The sequence below is a fragment of the Pagrus pagrus genome, assembly GCF_965226575.1.
Source record: "Pagrus pagrus genome assembly, chromosome: 10".
NCBI lineage: Eukaryota > Metazoa > Chordata > Actinopteri > Spariformes > Sparidae > Pagrus > Pagrus pagrus.
The window spans coordinates 11,335,105-11,360,471 of NC_140194.1; the positions used below are offsets into that span (position 1 = coordinate 11,335,105).

Consider the following 25,367-nt stretch of genomic DNA (forward strand, 5'->3'; position numbering starts at 1 on the left):
TTTAAGTCACAGTGCAGCGTATAAAAAAAATCAACAGAACTCTCTCTAAATATCTACTTTCTTTACTGTCTTTTCTTTTCATTGGTGTAACATACAGTATCGTAAAATTACAGCTTTCCCCAGTCATTGTGTTTTAATGTTGGAGATGTCAAAGGAACTTGTTGGATGTCCACAGTATAAGGTGAAAATAAAGTATAAACACAACAGCTCGTTGTGCTGGCATATCCACAATGTAAACGGCAAAAACATGAACTTCCTATACGAATGACACTTTCAAATACTTTCTGTAAACATTTTTCTTTTTAGATACTGTAAAATGTGCTTAACAATGATCCACTCTGAGGTATCTCTACAGCTTTCATGCAAATACTGACAATCGCATAACAATATGTAGTAAGTACAGCTCCCAAGAAACAAACAACCTCTTCATTTTTTTCATTTTGACACAGAGAACCTGTATAAATAAAGGTTGCATTAAAAAGAATACAAATGGGTTATATTCATACATATTTTTGTCTTTCCATCACAATTCTGTGACTCGCTCTAGGCACAGATGAACAAATAGAGATGATGCCAGTGCTACAGAGGCATATTAATATACATGAAATACACATACAAATACAATCAATGCTGAGACTTGATATGTCTATCTGGCAGCATCGCAGTAGTAAATATGACAATAGGTAGTGTGTATAAAACAATGCTACATTTTATGAAAGAATCTTAATTTTTTTTCCCCAATTGTAAGACAACTATGTGTAATCTAGATATTCTCATGAGATCAAACAGAGGTATTATATATATATATGCCAACAGAATCACTGCCTCCTGTGAGCAGACTCTGCAGGGCCAGCTACAAACCAATGCTGGCGATCACGCACAAGTCTTTTGCATGAGCGGACATAAAGTATCAGGCCTCATTCCTCATTTATCCTCCTCGGGACAGCAGATTAGGATGGCATCTCAACCACTCATGAACCTGTGAACCTCAGCTGGCAGTGTAAGGCCCTCTGAGTATGACCACTGCTGCTGCTGCGAGGACGTCCGGGAGGCAGGAACCCTCCAAAACAGTCAAGCTAGAGCCGTGCACACTGGAGAGGGGTGAGCCGCCTAGAGAAGCGAGCACTTTAAGAATTTTATTCTCTTCGACTTTTTCTCTGTGATCTTGATTGGTTTGCCTGATCCTCCGGCATTGTTGTTGTCAGTCTGGCAAGGAGAGATAAGATAGTGGAGAAATGTTGTCAGAACAAGATTAAACAATCAGGGCTTTTACTTTTAGATGCTGTTCACATTTGGTGAGTGATCCGATCACAAGTGGACAGCTTTACGCCCGTCAGTTTACACCTGGCATTAACATGCGTCTCTGGCATACATTTTATCTCACTTCACTTCCTTTTATATGCCAATAAACACATACGTCATTGGAACAAATGAATATGTTTTTAAACAGATAAAGAAATAGAATCAATAACATTTGCGAAATTAACGAGAGGGCCCAACTATTTAAGAATTTGTTGTAGACAAAGTTCCACAAAGTTTCTTGTTACTTCACAACTAACAAACTTGAGCGATTCTGGGGACGTCTCAGCGGACAACAAAGAAGTTGCCTACATTGTTTACAGTTTACTTTATTTCTTAAATGCTACAATAACATGTCTTCTTTCATAAATCTAGGGTAAATGATGAAATCAGTTGAAACAATGTGTTCAAACAACTTGTAGCAAAGTTTTACAAAGTGTGTGGTCCTTCATTGTGGCCCAGGACACGTGTGGTCACATGTGGCCCTCTCCACCTTTAATTGTGGTCTCAATGATTGGATCTCAAATATCAATACGTCTTGAGGGTGTTCACACTTGTACTTAGAGCTGACCGCTTGTGATCGGATCACTCAGGACGCATGCTGATACCAAATCTGTCAGTCTGTGTAAAGGGCGAACGTGTTGTTTCACAAGTAAAGGGTGCTATTTATAGCAAATAACGCTATAATTAAACTCATAATCAGGATTTTAAAAAATAGAAATTATATATCCATTGTAGTACTATTAATACACTAATGTCACTTAAAACATTTGGTTTTCATAATAGAGAGCTCACATGTTATGTTGAACAGTGTATATGCATATTACCAAGTCCTCTATTGCCTCATGTTTGAAGGATGTTCAATTCCTGCATCTTTTTAGGAGAATACCGACGACAAACAAACACAGTCTATATTCTTGCTTGCAGTCATCTCAGATACAAACTGCCTGCAGGTCTATGAGAAGTCTTTTTGTAGTGTAGCGCAGGGTAAAGAAAGTCTGCATGGCACTCGCTACTGCTTGCATAGCTTGATTGCTGTGAGTGAAAGCAACCTAGATGAGCATATCAACATTTTTATCAGCTCCAGGCAGCTGGAAAGTAAGACGACTGTTTCAAGAGATTTCAGTGTTCAAATCAAACTGAAGCTGTAAGAGGGTGGGACAGAACAGATTTGTAAAATGAGAGGGACATGTCCCGTCGATCCTCATTAGAAATTACACCCTTGGCATTTGTTATAAGATTATCGTATCCACTTACTGTCTTTGAGCTCAGATTATGTAATATGTCTCTTCCCATTGTGTAAAAAGCCTAGAATGACAGAAAAACAAACAGAATGTTAATATAGACACGGTATTTATCAGTCGTGTGATAATGTTAGTTTCAGGGTTAAAACATTTTTGCTTACCTCTTCCACATTTAAGCTAGACTTTGCACTGGTTTCCAAGAACTTAACTCCATAATCAATTGCCAGCTGAGTAAGATAAGAATACGATGTTAGTGTCACTCAATGCAAATTGGAAAAGTGCACAGGATTTCTGTGTGTTTGAGACTGCTTATCAGTAATGACTGGCTGCAGAGGCTCACCTTTTCACCTCTGTCTTTGGACACCTGTCTCCTGTCAGTCATGTCACATTTGTTACCCAGGACCATCTTCTCCACATCAGACGAGGCATGCTGGGAGAAGTACAAAGACTCATTATGCCTCAGTACACAGCAACACTGTCAAACAGCAACTTCTAACATGAATAAATTCATTTTATGCAAATATTCATTTCAGAGCTCACCTCTTCAATATTTCTAATCCAGTTTTTTATGTTTTCGAAGGATTTCTCATTGCTGATGTCATACACCAACATAATGCCCTGTGAAGAGAAACAGTCATCCTCACAAACAAGATCCCAGACCACGTGATTTATGAGATAAATTCACGAGGAGGACGTGTAGCATGAAGCGCAGACTTACCATGGCTCCTCTGTAGTAAGCTGTAGTGATGGTGCGAAACCTCTCCTGCCCTGCAGTGTCCCTGAAAACATCAAATTACCTTCAATGGTTAACAGGCTGATTTGTGTCACATACTTTTTTTAAGAGAAAAACACCTATAAATTGTACTCACCAAATTTGAAGTTTGACTCTCTTTCCATCCAGCTCGATTGTTCTGATTTTGAAGTCTATTCCTGCATTTGAATAAACAAACACAGACTGAGACTGATGCTTACTGCATTGATTAGTGACATGTAAGGTTGCAACTAGAGGTCGACCGATATCTCAAGGAGACTGATAACCGATATTTGGGACTGATTTTCATTTGCAGTAAAACTGAAAATATTTGTGTCAAAATTTAGATCAACCAGAGATGAAATTGACCTAAATTCAATCTACTCAAATACTGTTCTTAAGTACGATTGTGAGGTACTTTACATGAGTATTTCCATTTACTGCTCCTTTAAACCTCCTCTCCACAACATTTATTTGATAATTTAGTTACTAGTTACTTTGCAGATTCAGATTATTCAGTGTTTATAGGATATTAATTATGACATGTTACCAATCAGATATTGTTGTGGGCGGGATATTGAGTGAGAGGATACTGCATCAGAGCCAAAGTGGCACATTTTACATTTTTTATCGGCAATCTGACAGAAAAATGATGAATATCGGCCCTGATATCGGCTGATAATCAGTCTACCCCAAGTTGCAACAGTATGAGATTTTCACAGAACAATAACCATCTCTGCAACCCTTGCTGCATATGATAAAACATTTTTCGCATACCTTACAAACCAGGCGCTTTGTTAACCAAACAAACTCCTAAGACTTTTAATCCTATGTCAAGTTGTTGCAGGACATCATTCAAAGTCACAGCAAAATCAACAGCTGCATTAAGCTGCACTACAGAGCTTTATGAAGGTTATAACAATATTATAACAATTCCATAAGGAACACAACATTTAAATAATGTTTCCTGAGGTCTAACATCTCTTGATCTCATATTTAACCTTACTGGCGGGCGATGAGCCATCAAGGACAGGAGATCATTAGAATCTGTCTCTCAGACCCATTGTCTTGCTCTTATGCAGCACTGCCCCTTTAAACAACGTGGGTATGTATAATATAATATAATTACTTCCAAATAGCTAAAACTACGACTACATATTGAGCAACACCAGTGCAAAGCAAAAAAATAATTATGCTCTGTTCATATGAGCATGCATGATGTCAGATCTATCCAGAGGGGCGGCTGCTGCTGCCGGGCACTCACCTATTGTGGATATGAAGGTGGTGTTGAAGGAGTCCTCGCTGAATCTGAACAGCAGACATGTCTTACCGACTCCGCTGTCTCCGATCAGCAGCAGCTTGAACAGATAATCGTACGTTTTCGCCATTTAAAACACACTGGAGAGCACAACGTTTCGACAATGTAATAAGGCCGGGATCTCCTGTCTGGAAGTCCTCAGCTGTCTGTGGCAGGCTGGTAGCAGACCGGTGCCGAGAGGAGTGACGCCACGCCTCGCTTTGCATTATGGTCCGTGTAGTCTAAAGCGGGTTAGACAAGTTTCGTTATTTCTGATGAGGGGACTGCCACTTACCATAGATTAATGTGTGTGTCTGAGGGGTCTGTTCTCCCGGTGATGATGATTTGAAAAGAAAACACAAAGGCATACACGCACACAAATGTTTGTAACCTCATCTGGACCCACTCCGTGCTCCTATGTGTCAAAAATGGTTTGCAAAAGCCTAATGCTCAACGGTTTGTTATAATTTTGATACCATAAGATGCAGAAAAATGTCGTGAAAATCTCTATATTTGCAAAAAGCAAACAAAAAATCAACCTTGTAATGAACACATATTTTTACAAATACTTAATGAGAAAATGGCAAATATCATCAACTATGAGACCCTCTATGTTGACAATTCATTTTTAATAATACTTGGATCCACACCAGGATTATCTTTATCTTTTTATCTAACTTTGTGCAAAGCTTGACTGAAGGCAGTGCTTGTTTTCTGTTTGAACATCCTGCTCATGGTGTGTTCAGGGGTATCTCAGCCCCTCAGGTCTGACAGTTCCTGTTGCTGCACAGTTTCTGTTCCACTAGCACCACGTATGCGCAGGAAAGCCAGCCTAGCACAGTGAAAATGCCTGTAAGTTACAATGTTTTTATGCCGATTTGCTTAAACTGAGTTCATATACAGCGTTGTCAGCTGTCAGTGGTGTTATTTTCGACTGTCCGCCGTCGGACGGTGCAGTTGAGCCCTCGGTCTGAGACCTCTAAGTTGTGTTGTTGCTACGTAGCAGCAGCAGCACATGGAGAGAAAGTTAGCTAGCTCGGGACATGTCGGGTGGCGACTACTTGCTGAAACGCAACCGCATCGAACGCGTGTGAGATACGAGTTGTGGCGGAGTAGTTTCGGCCCAAGAAATAGCCTGTACCTGCAAATATTTTTCGACCGAAGGCCCGTTTTTTTTTTAGTTTTGTGGGACATGTACCGGGTGTAAACTTGTTTTACAGTGTTTATCCATCGTGTAATGTGTCGCTAAAACGTAAGCTAATATCTGGACTTCTTTGCCATGTGTAAAAGTTTAACGCTAGATTTAAAAAAGATAAGAAATGGCCACCTACCTTGTGCATCACTTCAGTGTCGTTGTGGTTATTAAAAAGACTAAGTGATGGTGAGATCAGAAACAATATCGTTACAAAAGACTTGCACTGATTTGAACCATCTCATTAAATATCTCCTCTGCCTTTTATTTATTCTTTTTTTAATTTCTTCTAGCTGGCTAAAGACCTCCTCCACCCGACTATTGACCATGAGAGAAGACAACATAAGAAGAAACGACTTGTTCAGACTCCTAACTCTTACTTTATGGATGTGAAGTGCCCAGGTAAGTCCATTTGAACATACGGAAGCCCTAAAGGGCCATGCATTCATACATTTTATTTCCTCCGTTTTCCCGAGATAACAGTATAATTTTCTCGAGATAACGAAACTTTGTTTTCCTGAGATAATGATAGAATTAATTTGAGATCTTGAGAAAACAAAACAATAGTGTAGTATATTAAATCATTGCAGGAAACATCATTCAGTGTAGCAATGTCAGAGGAGCAGGAGCATATCGATCACTGCGTCACATATCTTTTCAATCAAGGCCTGACACAGGCTGAAATAGCATTGTGCCTTGCTATTACAGATAATATACACATTAGTGTGCGTAATCTAAAAAGACGGTTAGCAAGGCTTCAGCTATATCGGCGGCACAATTGAAGTGAGCCTGATGTTGTTGTTAACTACAAAGCTGACCAGCTACGAGGTCCCGGGCGTCTCCATAATCTCAGGCCTATCATATCACAGTCATTATCTTGAGATCTCAAATTAATTATATCGTTATCTCGAGATCTCAAGAAAATTATCCCGTTATCTCGGGAAAACGGCAGTTTTTATTTCGAGATAATAACTCAAGATCTCGAGAAAACAAATTAAATTAACTCGTTATCACGGGAAAACAGAGGAAATAAAATGTATGAATGCATGGTCCATATGAACATGTGCTACATGCAAGAATAAATGTACAGAAGCAGTATTTTAGGCAATTTGTTAGGCCACACATGCATGATAATGAAGAGAAAAAACTGGAGTGAAATGCTCTTATTGTTTTTGTATTTAATCCTATGTAATTGCAGGCTGCTACAAGATCACCACCATGTTCAGCCATGCACAGACTGTGGTGCTCTGTGTGGGATGCTCAACCGTGTTGTGCCAGCCAAAAGGAGGAAAGGCCAGACTGACAGAGGGTAAAACTTTTGATTATTGCTAGTGCTATACGTAATGTCAAGAGGATGGAGCAAAGTAGCACCAACTGATAAGGCTAATTCATTTAAATTTTTTCTTTACAGGCTGTTCTTTCAGGAGGAAGCAACATTAAAGAGGAATTACACACTTAATCATGTCTGTAATTAAGCCCTTAAGTTTCCATTGATTACAATGTAGTTGTACATTCACTAATGACAGGTTCTGTCACTGTACAGATGTTCAACTTTAAAGACACGTTTAAGAACTAACAACATTTGTAATATGCAAAAATACTAAAGGTGAAAAGTCAATAAAAGAAAGCTGTTGTTAAAGTTGAGGCATCATGGTAGTTTTATTGAGAAATAACCAAAATGTTTGTCACAACTGAAATTACCTTCACAGAAAGCATACATGTCTGAATGAAAAGAAAGCATTTGTGCCATTGATTTCTTGGGAAACATAAACATATAAAAGAGACTGATTTTAAATAGTGAACAGATAAGACAAGAACACTAAAACACAGTTCTGATGAATTTGTGAGTACACCACTTGCATATTTGTATGCCAGGACAGTCCAACAACAAAAAACCCACATGCTCTACAACATTTTTCTAATCACAGACTTTGATCACTGTGTCTGACACTGCACTCCACCTCTGGAACCGTCGTCGTCATCGTCTTCATCATAAGCTTCTCTACTGCGGCTTCTCTGTTGTGACTGCACATCCACAGCACTGAGCTCCACCTCCTCCATGTCATCAGTGATCATCAAGTCCTCCCTGGGAGGAAGCAGTCTTTCCAGCTGGTACATGAGGTGCTCTGGGAGAAAGTCCTTATCTGGGAATTCCACCTGCAGGATAAATGACAATTATCCTTAATTATGCACAACAAAGACTCTGACAAAGATTAAAATCCTGGGTTGTGGCCCACCGGTGAAATGTTTTGCGAATAGTCTTACCTCGAAATGAATGAAAAGCTCTCCCTTATCACACGGATCTCTGTAAAGTGGCATGCCCTCATTCTGAACACATTTGACGTCACCGTGCTTTATTACTTCACCTGTTGATACACAGACAGACCTTCATGAAATTTGAGTTATATATCAAATACTGTCTACCAAAGTTAAATATTGTCTACCAAAAAAAAACCCAAACAAGCTGATCCCAGTCAACTACCTGGCTGTGTGCTGATGATGAGCGTTCTGTTGTCTAATGTCTGAACGGTCTTCTTGAAACCACACAGGGCCTCAACAAGTTTGATTTTCATCTTCATCACCAAATGATTGTCTTGTCTCTGGAAAACATCGTGGTCCTTCTGATCCAGCACAATAATTACATCCCCGGGCTCTAGTCCTGGTTCCTGGTCACCTTCTCCTTGGAATGTAATTCTCTGACCATCTTTCATACCTGCACAACACATTTATCTTTAGTTACATTTGCATTGCATAATACATGTATACCACTTAATGCATTTTAAACATGAGTATCATGTAAAAGAAAAAAGAACGCACCTTTGTCAATGTGGACTTCAATTATTTTCTTCTTCCGTTCTACTTTGTGTCCATTGCAGTTCTTGCAGCGGTCCTTTGAGTTAAATTTCTCGCCCTGTCCCTGGCAGTCTGCACACATGCTTTGGATCTGCTGAAGCATGCCTGGCCCAATCTGTTGCACTCTGATTGTTACTCCTTTACCTTTGCAACTTGAGCACTTCTCCAAGGCACCTTTCTTACCACCATAACCTGTTAAAAAGAGGATAATGTCATTTACTGTACTTTTTTACAACAATTATTATATGTGGGATTAATAAACAACAACACTACGTACCGTCACATTTTTCACAAATTACATTCTTCTGAAGTCCAAGCTTCCTGGTGGCGCCTTTGTAAATCTCATCCAGTGTGACACCGAGCTGGTGGACAACATTCTTACCTACAAAGAAAAGCAGATACATTTAAGTTAAAAAGTTATAAGCTATGGGTATTTGAATATATCAACTCAACCTGCTACTAGATTACTTAAAACACTGTAAGAAAATATATACCTCTTCTCTCTCTCTGCATCCTTCCTCCACCTCCAAAGAACATGTTGAAAATGTCCATCGGGGAAGATCCTCCACCCATACCTCCCTCTTTGATTGCTTGTTCCCCTCCTTGGTCATACAAGTCTCTCTTCTTTGCATCCGACAGCACCTCATATGCTTGAGATATGTGCTTGAACTGTGGCAAAAAAAGAATTAAAAAAACATTAAGTCACTTGTGAAAACAAGACAGCATTTAAAGCATTCATAAGCTTTTCAGTAAGCAGTGGTGAAAGAAGTTAAGAGTCCGAACAATACTGGACTTTTGTTGCCGATACCAATATTAGGGAGTAAATAAATTAGGATATCAATATTCTTGTATACAGAGAATATACGCTACTCACAAAAAGTTAGGGATATTTGACAAGAATATCCCATAAAAAGTTCATGCTATTCTTTTCTATTGTTCTTCTATGTTCATGATATTCTACCATGAAAGCAGGGCATTTAAGTAGAAGGATGTAATGGTAATTTCTTTATCTCAAACAAGCGCTAACAGTGGTGGCTATACCACAACAAAAAATCTCAACGTCTCAATAACTTGATCAATTTTAAAGTGATGATGTCGAAATTTGAACATCATGATGAAGAGGACTGTTTGAATACAAATTGTCATTGAACCAGAACATTTAGAGGTTCAATTACAACTGAACCACTAAATCAGACAGGTGTTGTGATTTTCTCGGTTAATCACCTTGTTACAGAACAGCATGTTATTCAAAAAGTACAGAAACATTGAACAATTGGACATGTGCATTCAAAAGTTTAGAGAAGGTTAACTGAAGTTCACCTGTAAAGGTTATAGTGCATTTTACGTGCATTCTGAAATTGAATCCAAAAGCCAAACATCGCTGACTTTTTGTGAGTAGTGTATACATAAACACACATTTTAATGCAATGACCTAATAAACCTAACAGAGAAAGGACATTTTAAAGTATAATACATTGACCAGGGAAACATTTACGTTAGGTAAACTGGGAATTTAGTAATTCAAAATAATATAATAAAATAGGTTACCCTAAGCATATTCTTCTGCATTAAGTTCTGTATAAAACTAAATTTCAATATCAGCACATATTGGACAACGTATACACTGATAGTGCTATAGCTGTGATGTCAAACAATAATATCAATAGGGCTCTAGGAGAAGCATTCATGTCCTTTACTTAAGTGCAAGTATTACCACAATTTTTAAGTCTAAACAGGTATTAAAGGGTATCTTGAAATGTTCTGGTCTAGTTTAAAACTTAGCTAATTTAAACTACTTTATATACTGTCGAGTAGTTTAATCTACAGCAATGCATCATATTCTATAAGCTCATACGTGTCCTGTGAGAGCCACATTATCTTTTTAAATGTCAGCTCAGAAAAGCAGCCTGTCTTAAGAGTTGTGACACTGTATTTTCCAGCTAATCCATGGGGGTTTTGTAAGAGTTCATTAATCTTAAGTAGGAGAATTTGTCAACCCATAAAGCAACACTTCATCCTTCAGCTGATCACAAACATTCATATCATTATTGGCCCTGAAACAACCATATCAGTGACAAGTACAGCATCTGTCTCTAAGATACAGTGGGGTTGAAGTATAAAGTTGTAAAAAAAAAATTCAGCATATTTCATAGTATGACAGTGAGTTTGCAGATGGCTGACATCTGTCAAACCAAATTCATCAACCCAAGCCCTCAAGTGGGAAGGCACAGTCCTTAAAAAGGAAAGTGAATGACCACTTGATTTATTTCATTTTAACATATTTAACCTCACAGCCTCCTGACATCGTGTCCTGAGGCGTGTCCTCCTGCATCTCCAACACAAGAGCTGGATCTTTCCAGAAAGTTCCTGCTGTCAATTCAACCGGGCCGGGCGTGCTGTTTAAAATTAGCAAAGGCCGTTTCCATCGGTCCATAAACGGCTACACAGACACCCTAACGGCCTCTAATGCTAAATGTAGCTTCACCCACCTTGTCTCCGCCACTGGGGTTCTTGTCGGGGTGATATTTCAAGGCCAGCTTCCTGTAGGCTTTTTTCAGCTCGTCCTGTGTGGCTTTGGGGCTGACACCCAGGAGATCGTAGTAACCCGTTTCGTGGACCATGGTGACAGCCTAGCTAGCTTAAAAAAAACAACAAAATAAAACACATTAGCACCTGAAGTTAGATGAAGCGGTAGCGTGCTATTAACGTCGATGCTACTGGTAGCTTAAAATAACAAAGTTCACATTAGCCACATGGTAAGGCAGCCTCGTACGGACGACATGAGGTCCTTGAAGGCAGCATTTAAAGACGTTTCCTGGCACGCTCGTAGCTGCTAACGGTTAACAAACGTCTGAATGAAACCGCTCGTATTTACGTGTCATACGGCGAAATATTCTTTCAAATTCACCCACTTACCACGTCTTATCGCTATCCGAGTGCTCGCCTGTGTGGCCGGTGAAGGAAGGAAGATGGCTGGGTCTTATAGCCGCTCCACAGCAGTGCAGAACTTTCTGGAGAGCTCTGAGGAGAGAGGGGCCGCCGGATGTGTCGTTGGCTGCTGGACCTGCGTGAAAAAACATACAGGCAGGAGGAGTGAAGAGGGAGGGGGGCTGGAGGCAGTCACACCAGCGCGTTACACCGGTGTATGGTTGGGTTTAGTGTCGAAAAGTGCTCATAAGGAAGCTGTGCTGAAGGTGCACGAGGTGGAGCCTCGTTTCTGGGAAGACATTTTTTAATCAGAAGAGAAAGATCCTCATTGACTGTCTGAACAAACAAGATAAATAAATCAAATCAATTTTATTTATATAGTCCAAAATCATAATCACCAAAAACCTTTCAACAGAAAAGATGGAAGAAACCTCAGGAGGAGCCGCAGAGGAGGGATCGCTCTCCCAGGAGAGAGAACAACAAAATCACAATGTACAAATTGCCATGACAGAGTATCTGATACAGTATAATATATGTCAAGTGTGTAGATCCAGGAGGACGACTGAGCATCGTCAGGTGGTGCCGGGGCCACACAACCTCCTCTCCACCGTGGAACCGAGTGAAGAGGCGTCAGATTTACAGAAATACAGATATAAGGAGATAGTAATACAGAGGAGAGCAATGATCCAGTGGATGCCATGGTATGACGATCCAGATCCCAGGGGCCCGTGGCCCATCAGGGGGGAGCCTGAACGAAAGGAGAGGAAGCTATAGAGGGTGGGCAGTGAGAGAGTGACACAGCTTGTAGCTTGAGGGAACAGAAAACAAAAAGTTAGAGAAGTGCAATGTTAATCAGAATAAGCAGGTAGTTTTGGAGGATAAATTCAAACTCAGAATTTTTATAACATTGAAGTAATATTACAAACTATTTCCATAACTGAATAAAGAAGCTGTTCTCAGAGGAAAATAAGGTCCAGAACACTGTTTGAAGCTAGACAGGTGGCAGGGTCCACCACATACAAACAGAGTAAAACAGTATAAAATTATGTTGTCCTTTAAAGTGACGATCTCGAAGATTTTCATGTAAATAAATATCTGTTTAGTCACTATCTATCGCCGAATGAGGTAACGCAACGATGATTGAGCTTATGACCCATTGATGAAAGCCGTTGGCATTTGCTGTAATACCAAAGATGTACAATGGGTGTCAGTGGCGACCTTCCCAGAAAATATCCCAAGCAACGTGACAGTTTTGTTTGTCCTGGTCTCTGCTCGCGTTTGGAGTAAACGGTTAACGTTATATAGTTAACGGTCATGGCTGAACAAACAAAGAAAAGACAGATGATGAAATGGAGGAATGGAATGAAATGAAATGTTATGGAGGCGTGGCAAAGCTGCCAACTGACTGACATCACACAGGCGACACTGGACATCTGGGAAGCAGTGAGGTATGAAAATATACCAGCTTCGGGAAATCTTCTAGATTGCCACTTTAAGGTCAGTTTGTGTATTCAGCCATGAAACGGAAGAGAGTTTGTTGTTTTACTTTGTTAAGCATCAAAAATCTGTCAAGGAAGATCTTTCTCTTGAAATTAAAATTTCTTCCCCAAAACTACATAGTGCACCTTTAAATGACAGCTCAATTCGATACTGTTTTACTTTGTTTATATTTGGCGGACCCTGCCACCTTTCTGGTGACCTTATTTTCCTCTGAGAACAGCTTGTTTATTCAGTTATGGGGAAAAAAAGTGAGTTTGAGTTTGTATTATTACCTCATTAATATTATAAATATTAAACTTCTGAGTTAGAATTTTTTCTCCAAAGCTACATAGTGCCGCTTTAAAAGTTTTAGAGCCCTTTACAACTTTTTGAATTACTTGAGATTGTAGTGTAGGAGCCACTTAAACACAACAGATCAAACTTTTGAAATACTAAACTCAAAGACTAGGCTTTTATTATTTCCATCAGATATATTTGTCCTTGGTAAAAGCTTAAAATGGAGTTATGATTTGGGTTTTACCTTTCTGTGTGAGATTTAAGGGAGGGTTATAATCACTCTGTTTTACATATGAAAAGATTGAACTCATTTAAATTCTGGACATGGTCTTGAGCGATCGGTCCATTGCAGTGCTCACGAGGACTTTCTGACTTGTTTCGCAACCATTCACGACTTCATGCAGTTCAACTTGTTTGTCTTTTTAGTTTGCTCGTTCATGAAAAGTACATGCGGTGCTATAAAGAGTGAACATAAGATTTTGAAAAGTTTCTCCTTTGAACAAATCCAGAGGCTCGGACCTGCGTAACTTCCTCACTACCAGGACTACCATACTGACAAGATGGAATTTCCAGATGAAGAGAAGGAACGTGATCAACTTGAGAAAAGGTCAGCAACATATAAAAGTGATCTCATTTTGTTTCTTTAATCTAGAAGCTGGGGAGACGGTGTAGTCTCATCAGCCTTCACTAATACTCTTAAACATAAGTTGACAATCTATCTGTATATTTTAGATTTAGGATAGGTTACAAAAACTTTTCAGTTGAACCAGTTTCATCACTTAGTATGCAAATTCATGACAATGAAAAACTAATGTGACAACGATTGCACAAAGTTTTGTCCCTGATCACTTCACTTCTCTTGTTAGTCTGTATTCCTTAGAGCAGACTTTTGCCCAAACTTTCTCCCTTGGAGGGCCAAAACTGAAACTTTTAAAGTGGGGCCAAAAGCAGACACATATTGTAGCATTTTTAAGATGCAAAATGGTACCAGGTTCCCAACTGACTTCAGAGTCACTCTTATCGGATTGTGAAAACTAAAAATTAATTAGGGATCCTACATATTAAAAGAGCATTTTTCTTACAGAAATAAAATAGCACAGACATTTATATTCTAATAATTTAAAGATTCAATATATATAAGAATTTGCCACCTGTCGGATTCATAATTAGATTGGCATTTCACCAGAGTTAGTGCAAAATGCTACTGATCGTGGCTACCATTAGCTAGTTGGGTAGCAATGGAGCTAGTGGTCCGGAGCAACATTGGACAGGACCAGGACAGGCCAGGGCTAGCTGGTTAGCATGCTAACTTCAGTAGATACCTCTTAAAAAATGATAATGGATAATTTTAGTTAGTTTTTGAATGTTTCGAACTAAAATTCTTACATATTGCACCTTTTGATTTATATTTTTGTTTTCTCTAGAAGCATCTGGTGGTCCGATTTGAAACTTATGGTGGGCCAACTTTGGGCAGCTCTTCTTCTGAATTCTCTGGTTAAATCAAACTAAATATCATAGTTTATGAGTCAGAGTGAGCAGTCCTTTGAGCTCTCATTGAATATATTTTGTCAAACAAAGCAAGCGGCCTTTAGCTGTGCCAAAAGCCTGACATTGTGTTGGATAAACAATGCAGCTGAAAATTAGGACCCATGTGATGAAAGCCCGAACCGTTGCCATAATGTGAGGGTGGAGTGTGTATATGAGCTGTTTGGAGCCCATGTTTCCTCTGTGTGTTTCAGTGTTCAGGAGTCTATGGCACACGAGTCGACAGATAGGGAAGAATATGCCTCTGTAGGTAAGTTTTAAGCACATGGGTCTGCTGAATGAGTCGGTGTCCACTGCGGTGCTGGAAGTCTTTCATTCAGTAGACCCCACTGGTTCTGAAAAATACTGGTAGGGGTACAATCGTGCATTTTATTCCTCTGTGTGAAGGACTAGATTTGTTTTTGCTTTCTCTCTAACCTCAGGAAAGAAAAACATAGAAGAGGAGTGTGCCGGCACACCTCTTGCTCCGGCTCTTTCTCTTTGGACTTCTGACGCCCATGGCTCAGTAAGACTGAGAATAGATGAGGGATGTCCTGAGGAGCCTGTCACAGTTCACCAAATATTCAAAGCCTCAGTCGAAAAATATGGAAACATGCACGCCCTCGCCAGCAAGAACAACAACAATTGGGAGAAGATAACCTTCTTAGAGTACTACCAGTTCTGCAGGAGGGCAGCCAAGAGCTTCATAAAGGTATATCACACAAAAAGAGAACTAACTGACAACTATTGAGTATTATCAATGGCCTTGATTTGCAAAAGATAACAGACAAAATGAATGTGTTAATGTGTGTAGCTTGGTTTAGAGCGATTCCATGGAGTGGCAATACTAGGATTCAATTCAGCTGAATGGTTCTTCTCTGCGGTCGGTGCCATCATGGCAGGGTGAGAGCGACACATTTCAACCAGACAACATTACACCTGAATCAGCCTTTATATGCGCCTAAAAGCACTGTGTGGTTGTTATCCCGCTGCTATCATTGTTACATCTGACACAGGCTGTTCTATATTGGCCTGTAATCTTCCTACAGGGGGATAATGACGGGAATTTATGCCACAAACTCACCAGAAGCTTGCCAGTATGTGGCTAGTGACTCCAAGGCCAACATCATTGTGGTGGAAAACCAAAAGCAACTGGATAAAATCCTGCAGGTACTGTTACTTAAATATATAAAGGTTCTGCCGACATCCAAAACATACGATTGGTACATTTCTCACTCTTGATACCACAGATACGTGACACACTGCCCTATTTGAAAGCCATAGTGCAGTACAGTGGAGAACCCCAGCAGAAGATCTCCAATCTTTACTCTGTAAGTCCTGACACCACATGAAATGATAGGGGTCACAGTGTGGAGCTCATGGTCTGATGCTGCATGTTGCTGTTTTTGGACAGTGGGGGGAGTTCATGGAGCTGGGTCTGGATGTTTCTGAGAAAGAAGTGGATGACATCATCAGCAGCCAGAGAGCCAATCAATGCTGCGTTCTGATCTACACCTCTGGCACCACGGGCAAGCCGAAGGGAGTCATGCTTAGTCATGACAATGTAAGCTTTGGTGTGGCTATTTTTAAGCTGTACTCATTACAGCTATGTATGTGGAGGGAGTTGCGAAACCAGAGCAAAGTAAACAAGGCTTCTGTCTCAATCTGTGATGAATATTCAGATCACATGGACTGCCAAAAACGCAAGCAGGGCCGGGGACATGCAGCCGGCCGACACTAAACAGGAGTCACTGGTGAGCTACCTGCCTCTCAGCCACATCGCTGCTCAGATCTATGACCTCTGGACGGGCATCCAGTGGGGCGAGCTGGTGTACTTTGCACAGCCAGATGCCTTAAAGGTAAACAAAAATGCCCAGATCACACAAATGTTAAAAGCATATCTTAAAGCAGTTTTCAAAGAAAAATTCAAAATCATGTCATTGTAGGGAAGCCTGGTGACAACACTGCGAGAAGTTTGTCCCACATCCCACATGGGCGTCCCGCGGGTATGGGAGAAGATGATGGAGAAGATAAAACAGGGCATTAGTGAGTGTGGATATCTGAAGAAGAAGCTGATCACATGGGCAATGTCAGTCACTCTGGAAGCCAATCAGAAGTATATGCACAAGTAAGAGCTGTGGAAATGTGACCGACCAAACAACACACATGAATGCATTTTTGCTGCGAGATGATTTGATCATATTGTTATTTTATTTTTTATTCAGAGAGGATGAGAAACCATTCCTCGTTACCCTGGCTGACAGCCTTGTGCTGCAGAAGCTTCGGGCTGAGCTTGGCCTGTCTTGCTGTCGGAAGTTTTTCTCTGGAGCTGCACCAATCAGCAGTGAAACTGTGCAGTTTTTCCTTGGCCTGAATATCTGCTTGTATGAGGCATATGGCATGAGTGAGAGCACGGGACCTCACTTTATGTCAGGTCCCAAAGCTTACAAACTACCAAGGTAAAAATGAGAGGGCTGTAACAATGCATCTCAAAAATGATATGCTTAAAGGGTTACTTCGGTATTTTTGTAACCTGGACTCCATTTTTCCATGTTTTGTGTCTAGGTGACCAATGGGGACACTTTTTTTGTATTGTCTGAACAAAACACGAAAGGTGTCCAATGTCCAATATAAGTGCTTATTTTTGCCACTGACAGGCTCTGACAGGAAGGATCCCGACAAAGATAGACCATTTTGTCAAAGAGTAAAATCCTCTTTATTTAACCAGAAACAGACGCCAGATCACTCTCACCAAAGCCGCCAGACTCCATTTGCAGAAACAGTAATTTTATCATCGCCCTCCGTCACGCTCTTGTCCTGATATTTACACATCTAACACCTAAATTAAGGGTTTATTTTGATCAAACCAGAGCTGGTGATTGTTGAAACAGTGGAAAGATAAACCAAGAAGATTAGAGTGAGTTTTATTTTTTTCTCTCCTGCTTGAATTACGTGTGTTTTATGATGCTAAAATGACTGTTTCTGTATATGGTGGCTTTGGCAAGAGCAATTTGGCAGCTGTTTCTGGTTAAACAAAGAGGACCCTATTCTTCAACACAGAGGTCTATGTCTGTAGGGATCAGACACTTAAGATAACAAATAACCAACTGCTTGTCCATGGCAAAAACAAGCACTTTTAGTTGATGTACTTTGATGGTGTGCAATTGCCCAGAGGGATTTCATTGCAGCACCTTTCGCGGCTGGTAGCTGCAGTGATCTCGCTCAATACTGGCCATTTTCAAAAATTGTTGTCGCCATTAGTAACTTACACATAAAAAACTAAGGAAAATGGGGTCCAGGCTGAAAAATACCTAAGTTACCCTTTAATTGCTTTGAATGCTATGAATACAACCCAACAGAGATAATCCTTTTCCCTGTCAAAGCTGCGGTAAGGTGGTGCCTGGCTGTCGATACAAAATGGCCGACATCGACTCTGAGGGGACGGGTGAAATTTGCTTTTGGGGACGTAACGTTTTCATGGGTTTCCTGAACATGGAAGACAAAGCGAGGGAAGCTTTGGATGAAGACGGATGGCTACATTCTGGAGACCTGGGGAAGATAGACGAGGAGGGTTTCTTGTACATCACAGGGAGAATAAAAGGTAGAGCTATCTGGTCAAATAAGGATTATTGCTTATTGGATATTGCTTTTCTTAGGTCACTGCAGACCCACACCTTGTGTGAAAAGAAGATCCATTATTTTTGTTATACGCCATAAGCAGTTGTAATGTCAGGGTGTCCTCTCTCTTTGTTCAGAGTTGATCATCACAGCTGGAGGGGAGAATGTTCCCCCTGTTCCCATCGAAGAAGCAGTGAAGAAGGAGTTGCCCATCATCAGCAGTGCCATGCTCGTAGGGGACAAGAGGAAATTCTTGTCAATGCTTTTGACCCTCAAGGTAATCTTTGTTTATATCCACATAATGGAAACTGCTTTCACAATTAGTCGTCATTTATGTTGGAAAATGTCAGATTCCAGGATTTGAATTCTGTGTTCCAGTGCTGTAGTGATGCAGAAACCATGGAACCGACAGAGGAGCTGAGCCCGGAGGCTGTGGAGTTCTGCAAACAGCTCGGCAGCCAAGCAACTAAAGTGTCCGACATCATTGGAGGAGAAGACAAAGAGGTGTACCGGGCGATTCAAGATGGAATCAACAGAGTCAACTCTGCTGCCACCTCTAATGCCCAGCGCATACAGAAGTGGATGATTCTCAGAAAGGACTTTTCTGTTTCTGGAGGAGAGCTAGGTAAATTTAGCAGAGCTATCAATCAGTAGACAATGTTTTCCTAAATTAATTATGCTTTTCATATCAAAAGCTACGCAATTTTGAGACTTGTATTGTTATCTGGTTCCAGGCCCCACGATGAAGCTTCGGCGCCCCGTCGTGTTGGAGATGTACCAGAAGGTCGTAGAGAACTTATATCAAGAATAGTGCGACTGTAACTGTCTGAGAATCACGTGGCACCTGCATATCTCATCATTCTTGTGGACATGCATGGGATTTAATTATATGTGTTTTGTGTATAGAATGCATAAAGAATAGAGGTACTATATTTATTTATTTTTAATATTTAAGAGGAAACCAAGATTAAGTTTTAAATAGTGAATAATACTTGCTAATACAATATTAAGAATTTCACAAAGTCACAGCATTTTCATGCATTTCTCATAGGCTTAAATATGTGCTTTTTAGTTCATATTTGTCTTTAGTCAACAATTTGTTTTTCCTGCTTTAAAATCATACCAGCTACATTACTTGCATTACAGGATCTCACTGCGTATTTTGTGTAAATGTTTGGTGGTATTCAGTATATGGTTTACACCAATTCAGATAAAAACTCAACTTTCACCAGGAATCTAATCACAGGTCAACCTCATAGCAGCTAAAAGGGCTTATGACACCCCTGAGAGTCATTTGTATAACACTGAATAAAAAGTCTTGCATTTCAGAAGTCATTGTAATATTCATTTTTCTTTATACATTCATGATATTTGCTTCGAGGAAAACAGAATGACATGAAAAAAGACTTGCAAAACATCGGTAAATATCATGTACGGAAGCTTGATTATATTTAAGTCATTACAGCCCCAATCTGCATTTTTTAACCACATGTATTTGAACTATGTCCAAAAACAAGAGTTTGACATAAATTTTGAATGTTTCTTGATTTATAATGGGGGTTACAGATTGTGTTTTTAACATCGAAACAACAGTGTCAAATACATTAGACAAGAGGCCAAGTATAGCCAATAAATAGACAACAACCACCACATAAACAGTTCAGGCATAAATTGCGTATCACATACACTAAATGATGGTCAAGAGTTTTAAGACAGTGCTTCTGAGTGTGCAGAGAAAAATAAAACATTCAGGATCTCAAACTCCTGAGTCTTTTTTAAATACGTATTTTGGTTTAAAATGTGCAGATACGACATGACATGATGATAAGACGCTAACAATTAACTCACAGCCCCATTAGCATCCTTTTACTTCATATCTCGCACTCGTTGACATATTGCTTCAGTGAATTCTGAGCACTTTGAGTTTCCTCCCAGGTCCTTTGTGCGAACCTTGAAGACAAATAACAAAAGCATTATGAATCCGAGTGGGAACATGTGATCAAAACTGCACGTCTCACTTTCTTCTCAAGTAGATTACCTTTTCGTCTCGAATGGTGTCAAAGCAGGCAGTTTCAATCTTCTTGGCGTGGCCGTGCAGGCCCATGTGCCGCAGCATCATGACCGCACTGAGCAGCAAGGCGGTCGGGTTGGCCATGTCTTTTCCTGCTATATCTGGGGCAGTCCCATGAACCTGTTGGGAGAAATGTATTACAATCAATCATCGCCGGTGACATTTCTATGAAAACCTAATTTCTAAGAAATACAAGCAAGTGTAATCTCACACCATTAATTGAAACTGCGCAACTTGTACTTTAATCGTGGGAGTAACTGGGAAACTTAAGAAAAAGGAGTGTGATTATTAAAGAGAGCATACCGACTCAAATATGGCAACACCATTGGCGCCAATGTTTCCACTCGGAGTCACTCCGAGGCCTCCAATAAGTCCAGCGCAAAGATCACTGTAATAGTCAACACAGTAAACTTTAGACTACATGCACACTTTCACCTTGCTAATAAGATTTCATGCATGTAGACACATGACTTTTATATATACTTTTGTATATAGACAATGTCAGTGCTATCTGCTATTGCGACGTCATCTTCAGCATTAAGTTTTTAATCACCTTTACTTTGCCTAAAGAAAAGTTTTTGTGATTGCTACATATCATATAGGTTAATATATGGCCTGGTTGAATCCTTCCCGTCAGCACTACTCGCCTGGTCTACATACATTTTTACATGTGCATTGTGTGTATTGTATATGCATGTCCAAATGTGTGTTTTCTGGCAAAGTAAATATGTTTCTATTTGGTGCTAATGGAGAACATGCACTCTAACTTACCTCAGGATGTCTCCATACAGATTTGGCATCACTAAGACATCAAACTGTGTGGGATCCTGTACCATCTGTTAAAACAGGTAAAAATAAAGCCACTATATTATTTAGGATTGTTAAATATGCAAGTGAGACTTTCAAGTGAAACATTGCCTCTTATCCTTCTTAGACACATTTAACAAATTAATGTACTTGACTTACATTAAGGCACACAGTATCCAAGTACATCTCAGTGAATTTCACATCTTTGTGCTTTTCAGCAGCCTCTCTGCATTTCCGGAGGAAAAGCCCATCTGACATGCGCCTAGAAAAAAATTAGGATAACCATTAACCATTTAACAAATTACTTTAAAATGACAAATTAGAAAAAAACAATGTGTACTGAATCCAACTTACATAATATTGGCCTTATGAACAGCAGTAACACTAGCCCTCTGGTTATTTCTGGCATATTCAAAAGCATAATCTGCGATGCGTTGGCTGGCTTGCTCTGTAATGAGCTTAATACTCTGTACAACTCCGTCAACAATCTGAAAATATACACGTCCAAGAAAGATTCAGGTAAAATCTGTAAACTATAAATAGTGTTTGAAAACAAAATGCTAACAATCACATTACTTAATATCAAAAGGCATCTACAGCGGGGAAGCTAAAAAAGATTATTGAGATATGATGTTTTGCTCCACAGAAAATGAAAAATATTCCTACATGTTGACTCAGTGAGGATATTATCAAAAGGTCAAAAGAATAAAACTGTAATCAGTAAAATGTAACAACCGGAGGACAAGGGTCTTACCACATGTTCAATCCCACTGTATTCTCCCTCAGTGTTCTCCCTGATGGTGACCAGGTTCACATCAGTGTAGGGGGTCTTATAGCCCTCGATGGACACACACGGACGCACATTGGCATAGAGGTCGAAGGTTTTCCTCAGCAGCAGGTTCATAGATGGGTGGCCAGCAGCTATTGGTGTCTTCAAAGGACCTGTATTTTGTTAAGTAATTCAAAATTATTTATGAGTTCACCCGCCAACTGCTTTTTGGAGGGACACAAATGAATTGCCATGTTTGTATTGAAAAGTTATTTATCGGTTAAGTATTTGTGAAAAAACTCTTTCCAACACAAAGGATAATTTATTGGTGTTTTAAGGAGGTTAACCTTTTAGGCCAATTTTGTTCCTGTCCATCGATTCTTTGGCATCAGGAGGGATCATCCACTTGCCACCAGGTCCTTGGATGGCTGTAACATTTCTCTCTTCCCACTGAATAGGAGCCTAGATCAAAAGTACAGCAATGTTAGTTCACTACATTACTTTACATCTTGCAGTTTTGAAAACACGAATTCTAATTTGATCAGATTTTGTTAGAGTCATGGATATAAAGTGTTATCTACTAATAAATACTTTTGCTGGTTAATGTTCGTGGTGGACAATGATGTTCTGCTTCTCTACAACTAACCTCAGCTGCTTCAAATATCTTCATAACAGCAGTGGAGATCTCCGGACCAATTCCATCCCCAGGGATTAAAGTAACAGTTTGAATCTGTGTGGCAGAACAAAGACACGTAACAATCAGTGACACAACAATAACTATGCACTTCACAGGTAGTCACATGCGATCACAAAATCTTGAGGGAAATTTTACTGTAGCTCCAAAGGAAAGGCACATACCCCACGGGTGAACGTCCTGGGCAGTGGAGCCTCTTTCTTCACAGCTCCAACCACCCATGACACCTGACAATCAAAAATAATCAGATTTATATAGGTACAAATCAAACACGTCCACGCAGCATGAGGATGTTATGTGAATTGAGAAAAGCTTATCGGAGTAGCGAACATGATTCAAGAATTGTGCACTCTCATGTTTACAGTACTTGATCTGGAAAACTGCAAAACTGTAATCTTTTTTGACCAGGAAAGTACATGAGACATGAAAAGTAGTACAATTACATGAAACATGCAAGGGATGAGTTTCTACATGTACATGATAGATAGATAGATAGATAGATAGATAGATAGATAGATAGATAGATAGATAAGCATGACTTTGGGGGAAATCTGCAAAGGACATTCTGAACAAAGACACTCCAGTTTTCACAGCAGGAAATATCAGTCCTTAACTAGCATGTTACATGTGTTTAATGGTGTCTAGTTCAGTATAATATGTGTAACTATATGGCTATACGCCAATTAATTAGCCTATGGCTTAAGGGCCCATATACTACCTCATAATGCCCGCAACAAGGGCAAAGACAACCATGATAGGAAATGAATGTTGTAATGTACAGAAGATGAAAAGTGAGGCGAGAGGTCATCGCTAGTTTTGAAGCACAATCGGTAGCTTGCAGTAGATAACTTGGTTATCTTTGCTCGGTTGAATTGCAGAAATTGTGGAAATGCAATAGCAAAGGCGATCTGACTTAGCAAACGTGGCAAAAAGAAAATGCCCATTCCAGATCTGAATAACACTGCTACTGAGGGAGATCGCTAGCAAGCCCTTCTCCTACTGCAGCAAGGACAGTCAACCTTGTAGTTAGCTTAATACGTATGCTTAACTTACTTCCTGCGCCTTGATTTTATCCTTGCCACTGAGCCATGTTCTTAGTAGATTAAGAATCTGTAGATGAGGGACATTTCATTGACATTTGTTGCAATACGGTGCAACTTGAGCAACCAGTTGTGACTTCTACGACAGTATTTCATACGAGAACATGTAGCTAGCTAGATAGCTAGCTAGCTACATAGCAATCAAAAGTCAGGTTGCTATAGTAACCACAGACAAGTAGCCTATGCGTTAGCGCCTAGCTAGTTAGCTGGGTAGACGCTGTCTCTGGTATGCCTGCAGTCTTTGACCGTGTCAACTACAGTCAAAGAGCACCAACTCAGTTGATGAACACAATGTCATGCGTTTGGTGCAGTACTTATGAACATTTTTTGCCGTACTCACAGCTGACCTCCACGCTTTCCCTGCCATCCTCAACCAGCCAAGGTCGATGCAGCAGTAGCAGCCCTTGTCAAGCTAGCAACAACAACACAAAGCGGATTTCCGTTCTGAAGAGATTCCTCTTTCAAAATAAACCCATATTTAATACATTCACACATTACATAACGTCAGAATGTGTGAGATTTCTCTTATTTTGTAGGAGTCACTGTGCTCTTACACTTTGCACGCATAGCAACGTTAAAGTCACGATTCTCTTCTCTGGATGACTTCCGGGATCAGCACCGAGTGAAATTTAAGGAAGTGAGCTGAATGAAAAAACAAAACTAAATGCAGGTTTCTCACTATAAACAGGCTAACGAAATTGTAGTATTGTAGTTATTGTAGTATTGTAAAGTATATGGGACACACAGTGCCTCACATGTACAAATATCCATCACTGACAAACACAAATCCTGTTTTAACAATATTGTGCTAGTCTTTTCTTACTGGAATGTATGAAATGTATTGATTTTGGCAATACTATTATTGTCATTCATGCAAATTGAAATTGAAAATAAAAAATTACAATTATATAAATGTATGTACTCTACTCACCTACAATTAATTTTTAATTACAGTTAACATAAACACTTCTTTGCTTCTATATAAGCATTGTAAGCCTTGAAAAGCAGAGGTTTCCCTCATTTGCAACGATGTCGAGATACACAAATATATGCAGTTAAAACAGACAATTGCACACTGGGCTGAAGTATTTTTTGGTCACTGTGGCTTTATATATGCTTATTTTGCCTATCTTTGTTCAGCTTTGTTGTCTGCTGTATGTTGATTTCTATCTTCCTATAAATTGTTCATGTGTGAGTACACTGCGGCATATTATAACAGGACTGGAGTTCCTTGTCTGCACACATTTTTATATTGCGATTAGTTTTGCAGGACAGCCAGCAAGTGGCGCCAGTGGACTGCAACAAACCCCACTAAAAGGGACTTCTATGGGTTGCCCATTTCTTTAAAACACATGCAAACAAGCAAGTACACTTTTTAGATTGGAATAAAAATCAAAGATGTGAAGTACACCTTTTATAAGCACAGTAAATCCAACAAGTTGAG

General features: G+C 39.8%; 5 protein-coding genes across 9 annotated transcripts; 2 read left to right on the top strand and 3 right to left on the bottom strand.

Annotated features, from left to right (window-relative positions):
* Nucleotides 1–46: 46 nt before the first annotated feature.
* On the bottom strand, nt 47–6,062 carry LOC311264494 (ras-related protein Rab-8B). Of its 2 annotated transcripts, none has more exons than XM_084365394.1 (9): nt 5,923–6,062; nt 4,559–4,652; nt 3,413–3,473; nt 3,262–3,322; nt 3,084–3,161; nt 2,884–2,973; nt 2,705–2,770; nt 2,557–2,607; nt 47–1,206 (listed from the first exon to the last, which is right to left on the bottom strand). In XM_084365394.1, exons 1-9 carry the CDS (start codon nt 5,929–5,931, stop codon nt 1,111–1,113), a joined length of 606 nt encoding a protein of 201 aa, XP_084221520.1. In that variant the 5' UTR covers nt 5,932–6,062; the 3' UTR covers nt 47–1,110. The 2 variants fall into 2 exon arrangements, with proteins under 2 accessions (XP_084221520.1, XP_084221519.1); XM_084365393.1 differs by having other exon boundaries at nt 4,559–4,833.
* Nucleotides 5,319–7,427, top strand: rps27l (ribosomal protein S27 like). Its single transcript, XM_084365395.1, has 4 exons — nt 5,319–5,443; nt 6,077–6,185; nt 6,982–7,092; nt 7,195–7,427. Exons 1-4 carry the CDS (start codon nt 5,438–5,440, stop codon nt 7,221–7,223), a joined length of 255 nt encoding a protein of 84 aa, XP_084221521.1. The 5' UTR covers nt 5,319–5,437; the 3' UTR covers nt 7,224–7,427.
* Nucleotides 7,415–11,734, bottom strand: dnaja (DnaJ heat shock protein family (Hsp40) member A). Of its 2 annotated transcripts, none has more exons than XM_084365390.1 (8): nt 11,553–11,734; nt 11,126–11,270; nt 9,131–9,305; nt 8,914–9,018; nt 8,601–8,828; nt 8,266–8,496; nt 8,049–8,149; nt 7,415–7,940 (listed from the first exon to the last, which is right to left on the bottom strand). In XM_084365390.1, the coding sequence occupies exons 2-8, from the start codon at nt 11,255–11,257 to the stop codon at nt 7,719–7,721; spliced, it is 1,194 nt and encodes a 397-aa protein (XP_084221516.1). In that variant the 5' UTR covers nt 11,258–11,270; nt 11,553–11,734; the 3' UTR covers nt 7,415–7,718. The 2 variants fall into 2 exon arrangements, with proteins under 2 accessions (XP_084221516.1, XP_084221515.1); XM_084365389.1 differs by having other exon boundaries at nt 11,126–11,274; nt 11,553–11,732.
* Nucleotides 11,735–12,323: 589 nt separating this feature from the next.
* acsbg1 (acyl-CoA synthetase bubblegum family member 1) lies at nt 12,324–19,817 on the top strand. Of its 2 annotated transcripts, none has more exons than XM_084365388.1 (15): nt 12,324–12,341; nt 13,850–13,947; nt 15,080–15,135; nt 15,308–15,576; nt 15,679–15,767; nt 15,914–16,034; nt 16,115–16,195; nt 16,279–16,428; nt 16,547–16,723; nt 16,811–16,992; nt 17,090–17,323; nt 18,248–18,465; nt 18,620–18,759; nt 18,861–19,107; nt 19,217–19,817. In XM_084365388.1, exons 2-15 carry the CDS (start codon nt 13,901–13,903, stop codon nt 19,291–19,293), a joined length of 2,088 nt encoding a protein of 695 aa, XP_084221514.1. In that variant the 5' UTR covers nt 12,324–12,341; nt 13,850–13,900; the 3' UTR covers nt 19,294–19,817. The 2 variants fall into 2 exon arrangements, with proteins under 2 accessions (XP_084221514.1, XP_084221513.1); XM_084365387.1 differs by lacking the exon at nt 12,324–12,341 and adding an exon at nt 12,833–13,061.
* Nucleotides 19,815–24,361, bottom strand: idh3a (isocitrate dehydrogenase (NAD(+)) 3 catalytic subunit alpha). 2 transcript variants are annotated; one of them, XM_084365391.1, is made up of 12 exons: nt 24,264–24,333; nt 23,877–23,933; nt 22,988–23,050; nt 22,776–22,859; nt 22,477–22,591; nt 22,115–22,302; nt 21,715–21,848; nt 21,520–21,622; nt 21,325–21,389; nt 20,857–20,941; nt 20,521–20,673; nt 19,815–20,432 (listed from the first exon to the last, which is right to left on the bottom strand). In XM_084365391.1, the coding sequence occupies exons 1-12, from the start codon at nt 24,288–24,290 to the stop codon at nt 20,349–20,351; spliced, it is 1,158 nt and encodes a 385-aa protein (XP_084221517.1). In that variant the 5' UTR covers nt 24,291–24,333; the 3' UTR covers nt 19,815–20,348. The 2 variants fall into 2 exon arrangements, with proteins under 2 accessions (XP_084221517.1, XP_084221518.1); XM_084365392.1 differs by lacking the exon at nt 23,877–23,933 and having other exon boundaries at nt 24,264–24,361.
* Between the last annotated feature and the right edge of the window lie 1,006 nt (nt 24,362–25,367).

Excerpts from the sequence above, each read along its gene's own strand:
- rps27l (XM_084365395.1), top strand. Across the intron at positions 6,186-6,981 it reads TATGGATGTGAAGTGCCCAG|GCTGCTACAAGATCACCACC; the intron begins GTAAGTCCATTT and ends ATGTAATTGCAG. Across the intron at positions 7,093-7,194 it reads AAAGGCCAGACTGACAGAGG|GCTGTTCTTTCAGGAGGAAG; the intron begins GTAAAACTTTTG and ends TTTTCTTTACAG.
- dnaja (XM_084365390.1), bottom strand. The coding sequence starts at position 11,257 with ATGGTCCACGAAACGGGTTACTACGATCTCCTGGGTGTCAGCCCCAAA. Across the intron at positions 9,019-9,130 it reads GATGCAGAGAGAGAGAAGAG|GTAAGAATGTTGTCCACCAG; the intron begins GTATATATTTTC and ends TTTTCTTTGTAG. Across the intron at positions 8,497-8,600 it reads TGAAGTCCACATTGACAAAG|GTATGAAAGATGGTCAGAGA; the intron begins GTGCGTTCTTTT and ends TGTGTTGTGCAG.
- acsbg1 (XM_084365388.1), top strand. The coding sequence starts at position 13,901 with ATGGAATTTCCAGATGAAGAGAAGGAACGTGATCAACTTGAGAAAAG. Across the intron at positions 15,577-15,678 it reads CAGCCAAGAGCTTCATAAAG|CTTGGTTTAGAGCGATTCCA; the intron begins GTATATCACACA and ends TAATGTGTGTAG. Across the intron at positions 16,429-16,546 it reads TCATGCTTAGTCATGACAAT|ATCACATGGACTGCCAAAAA; the intron begins GTAAGCTTTGGT and ends ATGAATATTCAG.
- LOC311264494 (XM_084365393.1), bottom strand. The coding sequence starts at position 4,682 with ATGGCGAAAACGTACGATTATCTGTTCAAGCTGCTGCTGATCGGAGAC. Across the intron at positions 3,162-3,261 it reads CTTACTACAGAGGAGCCATG|GGCATTATGTTGGTGTATGA; the intron begins GTAAGTCTGCGC and ends TTCTCTTCACAG. Across the intron at positions 2,974-3,083 it reads GGATTAGAAATATTGAAGAG|CATGCCTCGTCTGATGTGGA; the intron begins GTGAGCTCTGAA and ends TACTTCTCCCAG.
- idh3a (XM_084365391.1), bottom strand. The coding sequence starts at position 24,290 with ATGGCAGGGAAAGCGTGGAGGTCAGCT. Across the intron at positions 23,051-23,876 it reads ATAAAATCAAGGCGCAGGAA|GTGTCATGGGTGGTTGGAGC; the intron begins GTAAGTTAAGCA and ends TTTGATTGTCAG. Across the intron at positions 20,674-20,856 it reads GTGTTGCCATATTTGAGTCG|GTTCATGGGACTGCCCCAGA; the intron begins GTATGCTCTCTT and ends TTCTCCCAACAG.